Source organism: Tachypleus tridentatus, chromosome 6, assembly GCF_004210375.1.
Source record: "Tachypleus tridentatus isolate NWPU-2018 chromosome 6, ASM421037v1, whole genome shotgun sequence".
Lineage (NCBI taxonomy): Eukaryota > Metazoa > Arthropoda > Merostomata > Xiphosura > Limulidae > Tachypleus > Tachypleus tridentatus.
In genome coordinates, this window is record NC_134830.1 from 83,307,715 (window position 1) to 83,328,243 (window position 20,529).

Consider the following 20,529-nt stretch of genomic DNA (forward strand, 5'->3'; position numbering starts at 1 on the left):
GCATATAGTTTGTTGGATAAGTGCGTAGATAGATGCAAGTTTGTAGTTTCACGTTTTGTGTTTTGCAGTTTTTATGGGCGTTACTTTCAATTACATATAGTGGAAGCAACTTTTAATGTCCAAAGGTAACCATTCATTAATCATGAATTTATATAACTTCCATTCAAGAGACTGATACTACAGCTAGTATAATAAATAAGTTAATTTTAACCTTAAGCAAACATTAGTAACATATTGAAATTCAGTGTATGCTTAAGTCCATTATAAGAATAAAAAATTAAATAACTAAATATAAACTATAATTCGTGTTAATCTTATTCAGATGAATACGTAGCTGTAAACTTGTATTTCTGGGGAATTAAAAAATTTGTCAAGCATTACTCGACATTTTTTCAAATATATAATCTCATATCACTAATTAGACCTTAATGCTACTAAAGAAAAAGTATAACAATAAGCAGTCAATAACTGAAAATAGTTTGATAATTGCCAATCTGAAGCCAATTATTAAATTATCAGAATTCAATATATTAATAATTTATACTAATCGTTATTATAAATTGTATTCTTATTGTATATTAAAATATATTTGTATTAAGACAACGCTAGTTTTAAGAGTTGAAGATGGGGACTAGCACTGTTTTGCACAAATTAGTAAATATTAACACAGTCATTCGGTAAGTTTTACAGTATTAGTACAATCATTCAATAAATGGCACAGTATGAAACCCTTGTTCTTTTGAAAGCTTGGTCTTTAACAAAAATATCGTTCGGCGTAACTTATAACAGTACAAAGACATACTTTTGTTTTAGTTTCAAAAAAGATCACACATTGACTTATGTTAATTAGCATTTGTTTTCTGAATGCGCAATTTTTAAATTTTCTGAACCACACTTTGTTACATTTATACTTTGGAGTTACTTTTAATTACTTTCAAATTATATATAAATTTAACAAAAAATGCAGTTATTATTGCTCAATTTTCCAATTTGTATCGATTCTTTAATGCTTATTTCTTAGTTTATTTTCTAATATATAGTGTATCGTTTGATATGTTCACCAGTTATTGTGGAGAGATATAGTTATCATCGTTTCAGATCTAAACCTCAAACACTTATTTTTTAATGAAAAGCTATACAATGGGTTGTTTGTGCCATTTCTGTTGCAACTTAATAGTAAGCATGGTAAACTACTTAATCTGACAAAAGACATTAATCATAATTACTTATATTTCGACTATTCTATAGCATCAGGATATAATATTTTAAAGTCTGTGTCGGTTTGACTGATATATCTTCATTTCATTCATTTTAACATGAACTATAAACTTTGGAAGTTTTAAAACTGTTACTTACCTGTCTGCTTTCGTTAGATCACAAGACAGTTTTTTTTTTTTTTTTTCCAAATTCGAGAAAATAGAAACAATAGTTTTTTTTATGCCTGAAAGTAATCAATATTACTTTTCAGAATTTATTTCATGTCTTTGAAAAGATAAGATTACTGAAGTTTTCTTTTTCTTTTTAGTAAAGCTACGTCAGGCCAGCTGCTGTGTCAACTAAGGGGAACAGAACCGCTAATTTTAGCTTCATAAATCCAACGATTTATCTATGTCCCACCAGGAGACTAAACCTACTGACACAATAATGAATGTTTTGACCCATGGCTTAAAAATAATACTTTTTATTATGCTGATTATTATGGGCATCATAATAATACAAAGATTTCTCCAAGCCCGTTCCCTTGGATGTGGTTTCGCTAGATAGTAGATAGGGACAGTGGGAATCTCGTTAATCCCTTTTTATACCTTCTTATAAAAATTCTAGATATTTTAAGTATTATCAAGAACACCTAAAATTCTATCTACTTGCAGATAAATCATATTTTGACTGAACTTCAGTCGTTTAGTTATTTGTCATTTTTAAAGTAATTGATATATAAGCTAATATTGATTTTCCTATTATCAGCTTATTATTTGTATCATTTGCATATATGCTACAACATTTAAAATTTCTCTGTCTAGAGCAGCCATAAAAGCACACTAAACAGCACTGTAAATACAACTTACATGGTGGGTGTTGAGATCTAAGAATGTAAATGTCTATGATAAATAAATACATAGAGATACATGATTTTTATACGTCTTAGAAATTTTATTCATAATCGAATACAAGTTTGAAAGGTAAAAAAAAATCAAGCTTAAATTGACTCGTATTAGCATATACATGATGATTTAAAGGTTTCTTTGTTTTACTTATGTACTTTCCAGGGAGCAAAGTCAAGTCCCAACCCTGGATCAGTGTACTATAATACCCATAACCCATATCCCTCTGTCAGCTGTGCGCAGACACTACCACTTGGGACATCCTTGAGGGCATTTTCTCCATCACCTTCAGAAGGCAGGCAGAAAACACAACCAATAACCACATCAGGTAAATATTTGTATTTAGTTACACTGGGCATAAAAATGTATGTTTCATTGCCAAAATAACATAGCGTGATGAATATAAAACAGTAATTACATTAAACTTGCTTGCTTACATCATATCAAACTAGCCTTTTTTATTTCATTTGAAATTATTTAAATCAAACAACCTTTCCAGCAAACATAATTATACATCATTTGCCTTTTTAAAAAAAGCATATTTAAAGCAGTATGTTTACGAAACTATAATAAAAGTCAATCAAAAGTAGCTATATGTTACCTGAATTAATATTATTTATGAAAAATTACCATATATGAAATAAGAATTTTTTATATGGACAGATATTTTTAACCAGTCAGTGAAAGGAACATTTTCAAAAGTAAAACAGTGAAAATCACATGATGTTAACAATGACATTTTACTGCATTGCTGCAGTAGGAGTAGAAATAAACATTCCAATAAAGTGTATAATATGCAATAAAGTTGTTAGGAAATAAGCTAAAATGATACATACATTTGTCATGTAAATAGTTTAAGATAAGACCTGATAAAATAAGTAACTGTTTCCTTGAAAGTATTAAGTATTTGCTAATTTTAGGGGGAAAGCTTTGAATGTTTTCACATATTGTTCATGCGATAAAAAGGGAAAATGAAACTTTTATGGAAAATATCAAATTGAATCTTTTAATTCTTCTCTGTATGACAACTGTTTAACAAACTATGGAGAGCATGCTTTTAGCGGGTTCTAAAAAATTAAAAAAATTTTAAAGAAACTGTAATTTTTCACACAAAGATAAATGTACCAGATTTTAATCTTACAGTATAATCTTACTGCTTTTACTGTTACCTGTAATAATATTTTAGCTTATAATATAACAATTCGTTAAACAGTTTGAATAGAATTGAAATTCAAGCGAAAACCTCTTGGCACATCACAACCTTTTAGAATTTTAGGCTAAATTATATTTGTAACACAAGTGTTAATATCTCATTGAACTTCGAGAAACAGCAAAAAATAAAAGTCATACTCAAATATTTATATAATTTCTTACAATAATAGTCTCTTTCTGAATGATAATTAATATTACTGTCACACTTTAAACTGACTGTTGAATTAAACATTTTCACGAGAATTAAAAATGTCTAACCAACTTCTCACTAATAATCTGAAAGTGGAACGTATGATTTATAACCATGTACACTTATAAATTAATAAATTTATTATTGTATTTTATTTATAATCTTATTTTGATGTTTTATGTGGATTAAGAGCTTTTTCAAATTATTTGTTGTGTCGTATATGATACTTTACACGTCTGTAGTCGAAACATTGAATAATATTCCAAAAGAAATTTAACAAAATACTTTAGAAATGACAAGGTAATACGTTTTATTTGAGAATGTGAACCCTTTTGAACATAATTCACAATACGCTACAGTACTACATCAGTTGACTTATTACCTTTTATTATAAAGTTACAACCAATGAATCCTATACCATACGATTTCTTATTTAATATAATATTCATCTCAGATGTTCCTAAGAGCAAGTAGATATATATATTAATTAATTAAAATACTCATTACCTAGGTATGTTAACGTGTTTTGTGACGGTAAAACTTATACATTCCACTATAGTTTTCTTCCTATATGTTTAAGTTTTAAATAATATTGTGCAGGGTGTTCGGAAAGTCACTGTGCAGTTTGAAAGCAGCGATAACAGCATTCATTCAGTCTATTTTAAGCCAGCAACTGATAGCGATGTTTAAAAACAAAATAAGAAGGATCCAGGCCTGTATTGATGCCAACGGGGGTCACTTTCAACATTGTTTATAATTGTAATTCATATTTACCTCCTGTATTCTATATTGAAACATGTCTATTGAAAGTGCACAGTGACTTTTCGAACACCGTGTATAAGGCTGAGCATAGAACTATATATATATATATATTACATATATAATTTCTGTACAATAAACCTATTATCTTTCTAAATTGTTAGTAATTGCACAGTTTAAACTGCTGAAGCACAAAATATTTATTTAATTAGTGATTTGTAAAACAAAAGCAACGTAGTAATACTTCACTTAATTTTTTCTTATTGATAGTAAAACTGTATACCCACCATTTCACTGGGTTGCCTATAAAAACAAATGCAATTTCTTTCAAACGTATAGTAGTTATGTGGACATATTAAAGTAGTAAGATAGTAAAGGAAACTTAGAACGTGCAAAAGTGTTTGTATAATTAGTTGATACATCTACTCAGAAAATATAATGTTATCCAGAATAAGCTAAGATTGTTCTCATTTACTTTATTATACCCAATTACTGTATATTCAATATTTCCGTTGTGGAATAATTAATTTGCCTGAGAAGCATTTAACTTACAATCTTAGGCTACTCGCAGACGATGCCTCGAGGATCAACACAGTTATTATCATATGTTCCTGCACCCTCTAGCCCAGTAAAGAGGCAACGGGATCAATCCTTGCCTCCTGGTAAGAACTGTTCCACACATCCCATCATTTGCATGACTTTGTGGTTATTTCATTGAACTATCGACATAGTTGCTGAGGCTTAAAAGTAATTGTTTGTTTCTTATTTATTACATTTCTATAACTACACATGGTGAATGATTAAAATTTGGCAACTGGTTCTGAATGTTAGTTAATGACCCAAAATTAAAAGACGGGTAACTATTTACATATTTTACATTTTTAATGAACTATTTTTTCAATCATATTTAGCTGTTGTTGCTTTCTGATACCTGATTATTATGTGCACTTGTTTTATTACGTATATTTAATTGCTGTTTTCTTGTATCACTTGTTTTATGCATTTCTTTTATTAAATTAAGTTGTTGTTATTTGCTTCTGATACCCATTTATGTACCTGTAATTCTATTTTATAATTACTGTTTTTCTAACACCCGTTATTTTATCTATTTGTTTCATTAAGTATATCCAATTGTTGTTTTCTGATAGTCTTTTGTTTTATGAACTTTTTTGTTTATTTAGTTGGTTATTATTTTGTGTCATACCAGTTTATTCTACGTATCCGTTTTATTAAGATATATTTAGTTATTGTTTTTTTCTTCTGATTCTAATTTACACGCTTGAAAATTAGTGTAAATGGTTGCAGTTTAACGAACCATTTTACTCATAAATGCAATATTAATTTGTAGATTAAAGATAGATGAATTTACTGTATTAGATGTAAATCTCATGCCAGTAACACCTTTACACTGTTTGGTAGCAAGCAAGTTCTATTTCTTAGTAATATATATATATATATATATATATATACTTTATTTGTTAAAACAAACCTTAACAATTGCAATAAGAATGCTGCATATGCTAGAAAAAGATTACCAAAGCTCAGGCTATAATGTGTAATATAAGGTGTGGCTTGGGTTTTAAAGGTGACTACGAAAATAGGACCTTCATTGTGGTGGGAATACATGGCCTACCAATGTTAACGTCCATTCGCTAGTCTCGCATGTTAAGAAAGGAAAATCAAAATAAGTAAGAGAAATAAATGTAAGTTAGGAGAGCAAGATATAGATGCTCAAGCCCACAACGTCTCACATCTATATCGCTTTTGACTGCCTGTAGTTAGTTATAGTAAAGTGACTGCTCTCCAAAGAAATCTAAAATGACAGAAAAACTAAAATAAAGTCCTACCAATATGGGTAAGTAACGAAATATTATCACTTCAGATCAAATAGCTTGATTGGATGTTTATAATTTTATACTAGTACAATTTGTCTACTATTAATTTCAGCTTTTACTACTGTAATGGGAGCTGGAATGCTAACGCCAGAAGGTTAGGTTCCCTTACTTTTACCCTTAATGGGAAGATTTTATTTTTCGTTCTCTTTCATTTTATATTTCTCTTGAGAACGTTCACCTTACCACAACTGTCTGCAAGCGGTGAAGGGTGTTATCGATGTGTAGCGTTGTGAGCTTTAATGCCCATATCTTGCTTTCCTGATTTATTATTGTTTTTATTTTTCTGACTTATTTTACGTCTATTTTTTTCTTTGACAAATGAGAATAGCGAACGGACGGACGTTAAGACTGATAGACGGGATATCCTTACTGCAATGTGAGTCCTAATTTTTCAGCCAACTCCAAAACCCGGAGCACACTTTATATCACCTTTTCACTTTTTAATATATCAGCATTTTTGTTCTAGTTGTTAAAGCTTGTTTTAATAATAAAAAAATAGGTTTTTAACGTAATCCCTCCTTTTGATGTTAATATATAGTTAGCTTTGAAAAGATGGTTTTAGATATACATATATATTAAATGTGATAACTTTCACATCTTCACAGAAATGATATATAGGAATGTTTTCCTATATTGAGAAAAAAAGTAACTGGAATTTCGCTGAATTATTATACTGAAAGCTTTTAGAGTTTAAGGTAATTGTTTTCAGAACTACATTATAACAAAATGTTAATTTATTAATTAGTTTTCAGTAGTACTCATAATTCGACATTAATCCAAATAATTTTGAATTTAGTTATACGGCATTATTCATTTTCAGGTTAGAAATTGGTTATTTTTATTCACGATTAAGGAGATACAAATATTAATTTCTAATTTTAAAGGACATTGCATACCTAGAAATTCTATTATTTCAGTTTTACTTCACTATACAAATGATTTTAGCTCACGTATCATAACAAACTGTTTTTATTTGTGGCTGGGAGAAAGAGTAACGCAATTTATTCGAAATTACTTATAATTACAAGTACTTTGGTAACGATTCGCTCTTCATACGGTAATCCCTGGATTGAAGGGATGCAGGTCTGAATATAGATGGGAAGAAATTTATGTAAGTTATGTACGATACTAGCAACAACTGTTAGTTGCTTTTACTTAAAATACTTTTACAATTCAGTTATTTAGTGATAATTTTGTTTTTTGAGGTAAACTACAAAGCTATACAATGAAGTATTTGTGCCCTGTTCACCACGGGTTTGAAAACCCGGTTTCTAACGTTGAAAGTCCCAAGTGCCAACGGGACGATTAGTAATAGCAATACTTTTAAAATACAAAATAAAGAATAAAAGCATGCTAAATGCACAGTCAGTTCCTCTTCCGTACATGTATTTGAGAATGACATATAAGTTCGCCATAGCTACTTTTATAGATTTTTGAAATTAGGTAAAGGAGTTATAAGACTTTTCCTCCGTTAAAAGCTTTAATATATATCGATACGAGTACGATGAATATAAGTTACATTTGTGGTTTAACCTGCTAACGAAGCAAAGTGTGGCAATGTGTTGCTTAAAATTTTCATACATTCTTCTGTTTGTTGCCCAGAGTGTGGAAATTTATGGTTTTTCTGCTTGCTATCTATTATGTATTTACAGACATTAATGGTATTACACAATGGTTTGAGAACAGTATTATACCATATTTCAATTATAGCTACTGTGTAATCCGTAAAACAGTTTATTAGATGAAACAACATGTGAGGTATAAAGGATTTAATTGTCTAAGCCTGTAACTGATATTACCACCAGTATAAACTTGAGATCAGTAAAAGTTAATTTTGTGTAGAACTGTAACTTCTTTCACATATAATTGCATTTACTTTCCCCGTCAAGGTGGATTTCTATACGTGGTGAGTGGACCTTCCAGAAAAGATTCTGGACTTTCAGTTTGCTTCCTGTTGGATCTAAACATCCACCTACGTGTTTGCCGTGTATGACGATCCGTGAAGGGGAGGAAGGGATTCTGGTACTTGAGAGGTCCAATCCTAACACAGTTTGGCCTAGAATTCCTGTAGACAGACAGCCTTGGGATGACCCCCAGGGTCTGTTGGCTGGTTCACTTGGGCCAGGATCAACCGACTACCAGTGTTGGATTTCCTCAACAGGTGTTGTGGGCATTGTGTCTGATGCTTGTAATTATGTATAGTGCTCATGAAACCCTAGTGTTTCTGCAGTGTCCTTGTTTGGCATTGTAGAGAGTTTCCTCGTAGGGCTTCATGATGGTCAGTGGGCACTGAAATGTTCTTTCTTTATTGTGGTCCCCCACATAAAAATAAAACAGATCATTGGTAAATGACCACGTCTTGAAAATTCTAAATAGCAATCTTTAACTTCTTTAACACCTGGACCTCTTTAGGCCAAATGTCTTCCTTTTTTCTATGTCAATCAAAAAGGTTCTGGGGACATCTTGGTGGAAACATCCACTCCAAAACACAGTGAACTGTTCTTGTATTCCAAGGTAATTGAGGATATACCCAATAAGGTTACTCCAAATGTTACTTTGAATTCGTCAGAGAAGTTATTGTTGAGAGAGAGTTGAAGAACATCTTCGAGTCAGAAATCCTTACTGGTTTTTCCACCCAAGGAATTTTTGTAGTGAGGCATATCTCCAATTGCAAAGATGGAATTATGCTGCTGACCAATGTCCTAATTTTGACATTTGCATCACACTTCGTCCGCCTGCCACCATCAAGGTAGGTTATCTAAATTGTAAAGTGTGGCTATATATTCTGAATCCTCTAAGATGCTTTCAATGTCAGCGGTTCAGTCACTTGAAAATATCATGTTGTGATTCCTTGACATGTGCTTGTTACAGTGGCAAGAACCGTCATGCCTCCGAGCACGAAATGGACCATCATTGTATTAATTGTAGTGGCTTTTACCTCATTTGCTTTAGTTCTTGCCTTAGGTGGGTAGAGTAAAAAGAGGTACTGCGTTTGGAAACGGTCACAACATTTCTTACCCCTAGATTCGAAAGTTACTGTCCACCACTCCATCTCAGACATGTGCTGTTGCACTTTCTTCCTTCCTACAGTGGGAGTGCAGTCAGATTTTTCTGTGCATCTATCAGAGTCATTTTTTAACTATGTGATGAGTTTTTGCCCTCCATGGTTGAGAGAATGGACAAGTCAATGTCTACTCCAATCTTTGTACTCACCAGTTCTTCCAGCAACTGCTCGGTTCCACTTCCTTCGGTCCTGGCTTCTGGTATATGATCGGACCCATCTTCTTCAGCCCCGAGATGTTGGAGGATATATGCATTCTCCACCTCAGTCACTGGACTACATCTACGTCACTCCAGGGCAGAATCCGTGGAGGTTGAAAGACCTCCTTCTAATAAAGAAAATCGATGTGATCGTAAGAAAAAACGTTCACCACCTAAATACAAATAACAAAATTTATACATTGGAATGGTCGAGGTTTCCATTTGAATATAAATGGCATTAAGGATTTGATTTATTTTTATCATTCTATGTGTTTTTTCTAACAGGGAACGTTTCTGAAACTTGCTGAAGCAGTCACCTTTCAGCAGTTTTTTACATCAATAACAGGTTGTATTATGAACAAGTTCATGGAGGAGTGGCACTGAGGGTCGATTAGCATGGGTACACTGTCTTTGCTACTCGGTAGACTTATAAACCCTTGGAGGCCATAGCCATCCATGTTTCCTTGAGAGTTATCACTGTTTGTTCTGTCTACCTGATCAATCATACCTCAATGCTCTTATTTCCCAGTTGCATTCTCTATTTTTAATCCTGAGGAATTTTAATGAACACAGTCCTCTCTGGCGTGGTGCTGATATTGATTGAAGAGGTCCTTCTGTAGAGCATATACTCTCATATCACAATCTTTCTCTCTTCAGTACTGGTTCTTATACTTATTTTCATCCATCTAGACAATCTTTTACTGCTATTGATCTTTATATCTGCTCTCTTTCACTTGTCTCTCATTTCTCTTGGGGGTTGACAATGACCCCATAAAGCAGTGATCATTTTCTTATCCGTTTGAAGGAGACTGGCCGTGCTCAATACCACCTGATCTACACGCCTCTGGGGAAGCCAGATCAGGCTAACTGGTCCACTTTCACTGCTCTCTCAGAACTTGATCCTGCGTCGTCTGTAAATCATTCCTAGATGACAGCGTGGCAGCAGTGACTGAATGCATTATACAGGTAGCTGCTCAATTTATTCCTAAAACCTCGACACATTTTCCACGTTATTCTCGTCTGTAATGGAATCCTGGCTGCCGCATGACACAGAATATTTAGAAACGATCCTGGGGTACCTTTCAAAGGTATCACACAATTCTAAACTGCGTCGCTTTTCAGCAGAACCGTGCACATGCTCGGCAGATGATACGTGAAAGCCAGAAGGAATCTCGGATTAAGTTCACAACTAGCATCTCTTGTAACACCCGTTCCAAAATCATATGGAAGGTCAGTGGGCAGTATACTTTTGACCTCTTTTGTCTTGCTCTCTGATGGCCAGGAAGCTGCTGATGTCCAGAACATCGTCAGTAGTCTTGACAAAAGCTTTTCTCGTGTATCTAGCACTTTTGCTTCATTCCCCATCTTTTCAGCCATAAAGATTCAAACAGAGCAATTGCCTTTTTCCTTTTGATGTGGGTTTGACACTTTCCCATTCTTTTCCTCACCTTGTGTGAGTCATCGAGCGTGAGTTTTATTGAGTGGAGCAACAGACTGCCCTCAATCACTTTCTGAAGTGGACAACAGCATATCGTTTTACCTTCTCCCACTCTAAAACCGTTCAAGTGCACTTCTGCCACAAAAGAGGTATTAACCCCAATTTCGAACTCTTCTCAGAGACGTTGTGCTCCCTGTAGCCCCAAGAGCTTTGCTTTGGAATAAACTGAACTTTATTCCACATATCAAGCAGCTGCAGTCATGTGAAAAAGTTAGGACACCCTAAGAAAGCCTGTGTATTTTTGTAACATTTTTGGATATATAGATATTTAATCTCAATTTCAACAATACTGAGAGATTATAGAAATTAAAACTGAAGAAAAGACTGTTCAAGATCTTCTGTAAATGTAATTCTACAAAAATGCATATTCTAACTGAGGAAAAGTTAGGACACCTTACCCCCTAATAGCTAGTATTACCTCCTTTGGTTGAAATAACTGCAGTGAGACGCTTATTGTAGCCATCTATCAGTCTCTGACATCGGTCTGAAGAAAGTTTGCCCCACTTTCAATGCAGAATTCTTTCAGCTTTGAGATGTTTGAGGGGTTTCTTGCATGTACAGCCCGTTTTAAGTCACCCCACAGCATCTCAATGGGATTATGATCTGGGCTTTGACTCGGCCATTCCAGGACTCTCCATTTCTTAGTTTTTAGCCAGTCCTTGGTGGATTTACTGGTATGTTTTGGGTCATTTTCATGTTGCAGGGTCTTGTTCCGCTTCAGCTTTAATTTTCGTACAAACGGTGTCACATGATCCTCAAGCACCCTCTGATACACATAGAATTCACAGTGGATTCTATGATTGTGAGCTGACCAGGTCCTGCTTTAACAAAGCAGCCCCAAACCATGACACTTCCACCTTCATGCTTTACAGTTGGTATGAGGTTCTTTTCTTGGAATGCTGTATTTGGTTTACGCCAAACATGTCCTCTGTTCTGGTGTCCAAATAATTCAATTTTAGACTCATCTGTCCAAAGAACATTATTCCAGAAGTCCTGGTCTTTGTCGACATTCTCTCTGGCAAACTTCAGTCTGGCCTTAATGTTTCTCTCAGAGGGCAAAGGTTTCCTCCTTGCACACCTTCCATGCAAGTTAAACTTGTGCAGTCTCTTTCTGATTGTAGAGGCATGCACTTTCACATCAACAGTAGCAATAGCCTGCTGTAGGTCCTGTGATGACATGTTAGGGTGTTTGGAGACCTCTTTTAGCATCTTGCTGTCTGCTCTCGGGGAGAACTTGCTTGGACGACAAGACCTGGGCATGTTGGCAGTTGTTTTGAAAACCCTCCACTTGTTGACTATTTTTCGGACAGTGAAATGGCTGATTTCAAAATATTTTGGGATCTTTTTAAATCCCTTACCAGACTCATAAGCTGCTACAATTTTCTTTCTGAAGGCCTCAGACAGCTCTTTTGCTCTCACCATGGTGCTCACTCTCACTTCAATAGTCAGGAGCACACCAAACTAAATGTCTGAGATTTAAATCGGGCAAGCCTCATTCAAAATGCTGAGTAATGATCTTCTAATTATGTGCACCTGGTGTGATACACCTGTGTGTGAGTTGAGCCATTTTAAGTGGAAATAAATGTAGGGGTGTCCTAACTTTTCCCCAGTTAAAATATGCATTTTTGTAGATTTACATTTACAGAAGGTCTTGAAAAGTCTTTTATTCAGTTTGAATTGTTTAATTATATTCCTATAATCTCTCAGTATTGTTAAAATTGAGATTAAATATCTATATATCCAAAAATGTTACACAAATTCACAGTCCTTCGTAGAGTGTCCCACCTTTTTCACATCACTGTACATGTCAAGTATACAAAGGCACTGAACATTTTCCATGACCTCTCTTCCACTTATTGGGAAGCTGATAGGTGTTCTATACTGAAGATCTATCTTACCCTCATTTAATCGGAACTGAGCTATGGGTCTCTGGTTTTTGGCTCTTCCAGGACCTCGGCCATGAAGGTGTTCGAACCACCCACCATCTGGGGCTTTTGCTCTGCACGTTGACTTTCTTCATTTCTCCAATCTAGAGTTTGTACACTGAGTCACATGAACATCGTCTACACCTCTGGCATTTTCAACTGTCTTTACTCTGTTCTTCAAAACTTTGAACCTTACCACAGCATTCCACCTGGAGTTGTGTTTTCCTTCCTCAGTGAGCCATGCTTTTTAGTTGGCTCAATTGGGTCATTCCTTGAATGACGTTGCTGTCTCCACTGGTCAGCCCGTCCAATTACTGCTTATTACTGTCCCCAAACGTGACTTTTCTTTGAGTATATGAAATAAGCATAAAATCCCAATCGAAAGTAGCGTCTTCTATTTGTCGAAAATATTTTTAACCATCCTTCCATTCCCATTTATATGAATGGTTTGAAATCACATTACTCTGTGGGCTTTGCCATGGTTTGTTGTGGTTTGGTGGTTGCACACAGGGTCCCTTCTGCAGTTTCTGTGTTCACTGCCAAATTGTACACCATTTCTTTTGCCCTTCATCACAAAAAAGGTATGCAGTACACGAACTGTACTATTTATACCTATTCGCTCAGCTCTCTACTGGTCCTGGAATTACTTCACATTAGTTTTCACCCTGTTCTCGTCGATACTGAAAACCGACTGGCCCATTTCTCTTTATCATCTATCTCTATTCAGTTTTCTGGATACCAGGCTACATTGGTATTCGTGGGAACAAGCTTACTGACACCACAGCTAACTCTGTCTGCTCTGGTGTTATCGCGGCCGTGCCTATTCCATATATGGACTACGGTTCTGTATTCAAGATTCGTAATTGCCAGTAAGCTATCAGCTTGGAATGAGCAACATGATAACAAGCTTTTCCAGATCAAACCTTCTGTTGCTCTTTGGCCGTCATGCTTCGGAAAGAAGAAGTTGTCCTGACGAGGTTACGCATTGCTCACAGTTTTTTTTTTTAAGTAATCATTTTCTTTTATCTGAGACTGCTGCAACAATGTGCGGTCTGTGTGACACCAAAGAGTCAACAGCCCATACTTTACTGTCGTGCAGTTGTTACGACCGTGTGTGTGTGTTTTCTTATAAGAAAGCCACATCGGGCTATCTGCTGAGTCCACCGAGGGGAACCGAACATGTGATTTAAGCGTTCTAAATCCGTAGACTTATCGCTGTACCAGCAGGGGACCGTTACGACCGGGAGTAACAGCACCATTTTATACATTGACGATGGTGACACGGTCCTCCTCAGTTGTGGTTTTTAAATTTTTAAGGACCATTGGCCTTTTTAATTATATTTAAGTTTTTAATTCAAAAAATGGACTTTGATTTGTATTAATATGCTCCTTTTTATGTATATTAGTAATTTTACTTTTATTTTTAATTTTTCAGCGTTTGTTTGGCGCAAATAGCCTAGTTGCTTTGCAGCAATAAATGTCAAACAACCAAACTACCAACCACATTTACTTTCAAGTTATTCTATCTATTTCGTATCAGTACAATGTGTAATTCAGTAGATATTAAGATAATATACAAGTCATTCTTCTTCATAGTATCATATTCAAAAACAGTTTATCAATTTGTAACATGACAAATTGTTGCTTTTTACTCTAGTCACATATTCTTCAGAAGTATACTGTACTTTTGTTACAATGTTTCAACGGGAAATCTTTTATCATTTTGTGTAAACCTCATCAAACAAAGAGTGTGACCAAGATCACAAAATTCTATAATTACTCGGTGGGCTGAGCAGATAGCCCTTTGTGGCTTTGCTATACGAAAAACACAAACACACACACTATAATTACATTGATACTTGAATTAGTTTTAACACAGAAATAACGTATCATGCCTGCACATTCCTGAAAATTTGAGTGAATGCGTGATGATCTATGCATTTAAATTATATTCTATCACACAGCGTTTCAATGCAGTGATGATGTAATGTTTATTTAAAAATAAATATGTTAAAAATACATATAAAAGCCTCCGTGTTTCAAAAATTACAATTTACGCGGTTTATTATTTACGCCTATACAACAAAGAATTGAAATCAACTCATCACAATTTAAATTAGACATTTAAAATACTTTAATACTGATTGACAGTGTTGTAAACCAAAACGGAACATTGTTGTAGTCTATTATACGTACGTAGTAACTGTAATAAACGCCATGTTTTAATTTTTATCAGTTCTGAGACGACATTCTCTAATTCGGAATGAATGAAGTTAAAACTCAAGATATCCTTAATAAATATATCTATATACTCCAACTTGTTTTTTTGGATTCCATGAACTGTCACACAGATTTCGAGATCCACTGGAAGAAAGTCTTGTTCATGAATAATTTATAAAATATTTTAGAAGGAAAGAAAACTTACTGAACTTTCGGCTAAATGATAAATTAAGAAATACGTATACATCTAACGGCAAATTATGTTACTGGAATAGTTTTTCTTTATGACGTGTGACATGAGGTTTAAACTGTAGGTTTAACTGAGAAAGGTTGTAGTGACCAAGCTCTATTATTATGCTTTTGGGTGTTGAGTAAGAAACTACTAGTTTCTGACTTATAAGCTTATATATTTATTTTTGGCTGCCAAAACGTTCACATGAGACAGATAGGAAATGTTCATCTTCGTCAAAGAAAAGATAATGTGACCCTGCTGATCTATAAATGATATGAATATGGACTACAGCTGTTGAATAAACTTGTTATGTATAACATATTATTAGACTGTTGGTATGATTTATCTGTTAAACCTAAATATATTTATTTATAAGGCAAATATTCATAATTAGAATCACATTAGATTGTAGATTTTTACATACGCCTTTTAATCAGCTCGTTAAGATTTTCCTTGAGAAAAAAGGGGCAGGGGCAAGAGCGCTTTTAAGGGTGTCAGATTCCTGTGTTTTCTTAATTCCCAAAGACGGAAATAAAAGTACTAGATATACATAATTCTTCTTTAAAATTAAGTATTTTACATTTAAGTTCATATTAATGTACTATTTGTTTTGATTATCATAAAATTCATACTGTTTTTATTCAATTCAATTTAGAAAAGTTTAAATCACATTAAGGTCTTGATTACTTAAAGAAATGTTAATGTAAGAATCAAGCAATACGGTTAACATAAAAATGAACGTTAACAAAAGATGTTAATCATGAACTGGAAAAGGAACTGCATAGTTACTGTGTTAATTTTGGTTCTACTTTGACCTAAATAATAACTTTCTAAAATTGGTTTGTTTAAATCAGTTTACGTTTAACTTAATTGTTGTTTTTTATATTCTGTTTATATATATAATTATAATACCACATCATTTTGGCTTAGGCTATTCATTTTACAACATGATTTTAATTTACAAATTAGCAATGACCTAAATGACGGCAGAGCTCATCTAGCTTGCCCAATCATTATGAATCGCATGTATAAATTGAAGCTTATGCCTTAAAATATTTCACTGACAAGTCAAAGTTAATAAAACATATACTGTTTCCTTTCCAGTAAGCGATATAAATAATAAATATTCTGTAAGGTCCAGAGTTTTTTAGCTGAAAGGTTGGGTCATCTTGATGAAAATAAAGCCCATGTCTGCGTAACAGAAAGCTGCAAAAATTAATGTTAATTTCTGAGTAAGGTAATCTATCTTCTAAATTAAACATCAGTTTTGAAGTGTCTAATGAAACATACTGTTCTTACGTTCATAATGAAAAAGTTACTAGAGTTGCTTCATCAGATTGACATATCATCTTGTTAGTGATATGTTTGGCTATAAGTTCAATAACATCTTATAAGGTTCAGTGACTCAAGAAGTTTAGTTTTCTAAATCTGTGTATACTAAGAGAGCAATGTAAAATAATATCTATAATTCAAATATTGTAATAAAAAAATTGATACATTGCGTGTTCTAACCGATACTGCTAATAAAATAAATTAACTTCAGTGTAAATTTTACATACGGAACTAATAAACACTTGTTGATAGCTGCATGTAATGTCAGAGATTTAATGATAATTATTTTTTAATCACATCATTCTTTACTGCCCCTCTACTAAGGCACGTCTGAAGGCAGACAGGATTACAATATCCAGGTCTTAGTTCAGAAGCTTATATCACTTATTTATGGCCCGGCATGGCCAAGCGTGTTAAGGCGTGCGACTCGTAATCTGAGGGTCGCGGGTTCTCATCCCCGTCGCACCAAACATGCTCGCCCTTTCAGCCGTGGTAGCGTTATAATGTTACGGTCAATCCCACTATTCGTTGGTAAAAGAGTAGCCCAAGAGTTGGCGGTGGGTGGTGATAACTAGCTGCCTTCCCTCTAGTCTAACACTGCTAAATTAGGGACGGCTAGCACAGATAGCCCTCGAGTAGCTTTGTGCGAAATTCAAAACACAAACAAACAAACAAAACACTTATTTATTGAGACTTCTTCTCTTGGATCGTAGAACGCTTGCCTTACGAAGCATGATATTTTAAACAGTGATAAATCGTGTTTGCAAGTAACTTGCTTTTTTCATAAGGAGGCATTATCTTCAGAATGAGATGAAAATGATGGGTTTTCCACAAATGTTGTCAAAGAAATAGTCAAAATGAATGGCTTATTATTAAATCTCTAATAATCGCACTAGGTGTTAACTGCATATCCTGATTCGTAGAATATAATAGTTAAAGCAATAAATTCATGTGTCTTTAAATTCAAAGCCAAAACTATATAAAACAGTAGAAAATGTGTTATTTTTATATGGTGTTTTTAATACTTATCGGTCTAAAATCTAGCAAAACAGTCCGTGTCCACTGTAGAATAGTTTTCTGTTATCATATCAAAACTTGCGTTAATGATTCAGCCGACTCTAAATGGTTGGCGCTATCAAACAGACACGCCTATTAACGGGTTGATCGTCTTTGTAGAAAGATTGCAACGTAAGCGCTTGTAAATAGTGGTAAGTTTGCATCACGTGGTAGAAATATTTGAGTTAATTGTTATTGAAAAACACTCGAGTGCTTTGCTTTTAAGCATAAGAAAAATGCAAGCGATCAACAATTATAACATTTGTTTTTCTAATTTTTAAATAAAAACAGTAATTTTTCTGTATTAGTGTGCTGGTAATAGAGAATTTTGTACTACATACAGTATTAGGCTTTCTGTTATATTATACTTTTTCTTACAGTTCTTACTTTATGACATCACTAATGTATGGACTTTCGAATCAATATCATTTTAACTTGAAAACGGACAGCTGTATCATTACAGACATAAGCACAGTCGTCAAATCATATGCTGTTGTTGTACCTGTGATGAGCATCCATGTAAACTTCAACTTTAAATTTTGCACATTCAGTTTGAAAAGTATTTGTATAATAAATAAAATAATTTAAAATCAGTATTAATAACTGATGGAAATGTTCCAATATAATTTATTAATTTCAAATTCATCGTTATAATCAGATCATTAGATATAACTGCTAAATATTTGTAATATTTTCTAAAATAATGTATTTTGGAGTAATTACAAAAAGTTCATTATTATCTTCAAAATTACATTTAGTTCGAAATGTACTAAATTGTAAAATGTAAAATATCAGTCAAATGTTAAAACTTCCCAACAGCGATTTTTTACTTGAATTTCGTTACAAGGACTGATTTTATAGCTTTAATCAAAACAATATGTATGTCATTACTGTTGTTACATATTTTAATTTATCTCGGAAGAGTCTCCAATATATTATTTTACGTACGTTACGTAATACGATTTTTAAAAAACTGGGAGTATGAAGTTGAATTTAGAAGTTAATTAAATATCGATATATATAAATTTATGATACTTGTTAACAAGATTGATATGTACAATTTTTCTTTCTTAAACAAAATTACATTTTATTATTGTAACGGATTTACTATTGTGCATTTATTTTAATATCCACATTTGTTTCAGGTTGATGCATGTGACTATATTGTTGAGTGTGTATTGCGCAAGTTACTCTTGTGAAGATTTTCGGGAATAATAATCAACAACACATATTTTACAAAAATAAAGAGTATTTTGAACATGCGCAAATCAAATTCAACAACATGCGTCACATTCATTAAACTCAAACAAACGTAGATATTAGAATAAATGTATGACAGTAAATCCGTTACACCTCACTATTTAGATAATTAAAAATTGGCACACTCACACACACATACATATATATATACATACATCGATAACGATATATTAATCACAATACATCAGCAAAGAGTTATGCAATTTCGAAAATCATGACAGTCCATGAAAAAAATCAATATAAATAACGTATGATCATAAACTTACAAAACATCACCACAGATGTTATCAATCCCATTGAAAAAGATTATCTTCAAATCATATTCTTGTAATGTCAAACTCCAGTTTAACAGCCTTCTGGTTTTGCCCTTTATCTGTTTCAAAAACGTCAGCGGGTTGTAATCAGTGTAAATGATAACAGGTTGTTGAGATGCAGATACATACACAATGAAATGTTCCAAAGCTAACACTAAATCCAGTGTTTCTTTTTCCACAGTTGAATAATTCTTTTGGTGACAGTTAAACGTTTTTAGAAAAGTAACAAACAGGTGTTAAATACCTCTGTCGTTTAATTGTAATAGAACGGCACCACCACTACAACTACTTGCAATGTAATGCGAAATGCTTATCAAAAATCATAATTTTTTTGCCATTTCAGTTAGAGGAACATCCCAGCATCCCTTCAGCAAATCAGATTTTGTGATATCTGGCGTTTCCAATTTTATCGATACAATCCTCTTTACTTAGAATGGGATAGGAATCTGTCTTTGTAAAAGCGCTCTCTTTGCAAAAATCTGTACAGAATCTAGCCAAATTATCAGATTTAGAAACCAGTACACAAGCTGAGCACCAGCCATTTTTACTGGATCCTATGATACTGTTCTTCAGCTTATAAGATATTTTTATGTATTTTATCAGCCTTGACTTAATTCACACGATAGGGATGTTGTTTAACAGGGGAAGCATCACCTATAACAACATAACGAACAGCAGTGTTGGTTTGATCAAGAACGTTCAGAAATATACACTATTTAATCAATTAACTAGCAAATTGTTTTTTTGTTTTTTTTCAGGAGGTAGGTGATCGAGTTTTGCATCAATACTGAACATAATGAGAATTAATCATATTGATGTTGCATTCATCTCCAATATTTTTAACGTTATGGGTGCCCGAGTCAAAGAGACCGTCATCAATATCAGGAATGTTTTTAGATGCATCTTAGACGTGATAGTGCTTCACCATATTAATATGGCACATCTGTGTAGTCTTTCAACGATCATGTGTTTTTACAACATAGTCTGTTTCATTGACTTTCCGGACATCTTCATAGGGACCGTGGTACCTAACTTTAAGTGAATATGCGATAGTGGGTAACAATACTAAGACCATCTAACAAGAATGAACTTACGCTCTTCGGCTTTTTAGTCATACACGTTTTCATTCTAGCTTGGGATTACTTCAAATTATCTTCAACCAGTTCCCAAACACCTAACAGTCTGGACCAAAACCTGAAAACTTAAGCCAATAAGTACATTTTTTTCTGTTCAACTCAACTTCCAATCATTGTTCCTTCAGCATCTTCACAGG

General features: G+C 33.6%; 1 protein-coding gene across 15 annotated transcripts in view; it reads left to right on the forward strand.

Moving 5' to 3' along the window:
* Window positions 1–20,529, forward strand: part of LOC143252924 (coiled-coil domain-containing protein AGAP005037-like) — a 322,060-nt gene that overhangs the window by 242,164 nt on the left and 59,367 nt on the right. For 10 of the 15 annotated variants that reach the window (XM_076505800.1, XM_076505801.1, XM_076505799.1 and 7 more), the window contains 2 exons: window positions 2,268–2,430; window positions 4,824–4,925. In XM_076505800.1, coding sequence (XP_076361915.1) covers window positions 2,268–2,430; window positions 4,824–4,925 — 265 coding nt within the window. The remainder of the gene's footprint in view (window positions 1–2,267; window positions 2,431–4,823; window positions 4,926–20,529) is intronic. The other 5 variants (XM_076505803.1, XM_076505806.1, XM_076505809.1 and 2 more) reach the window with 1 other exon arrangement.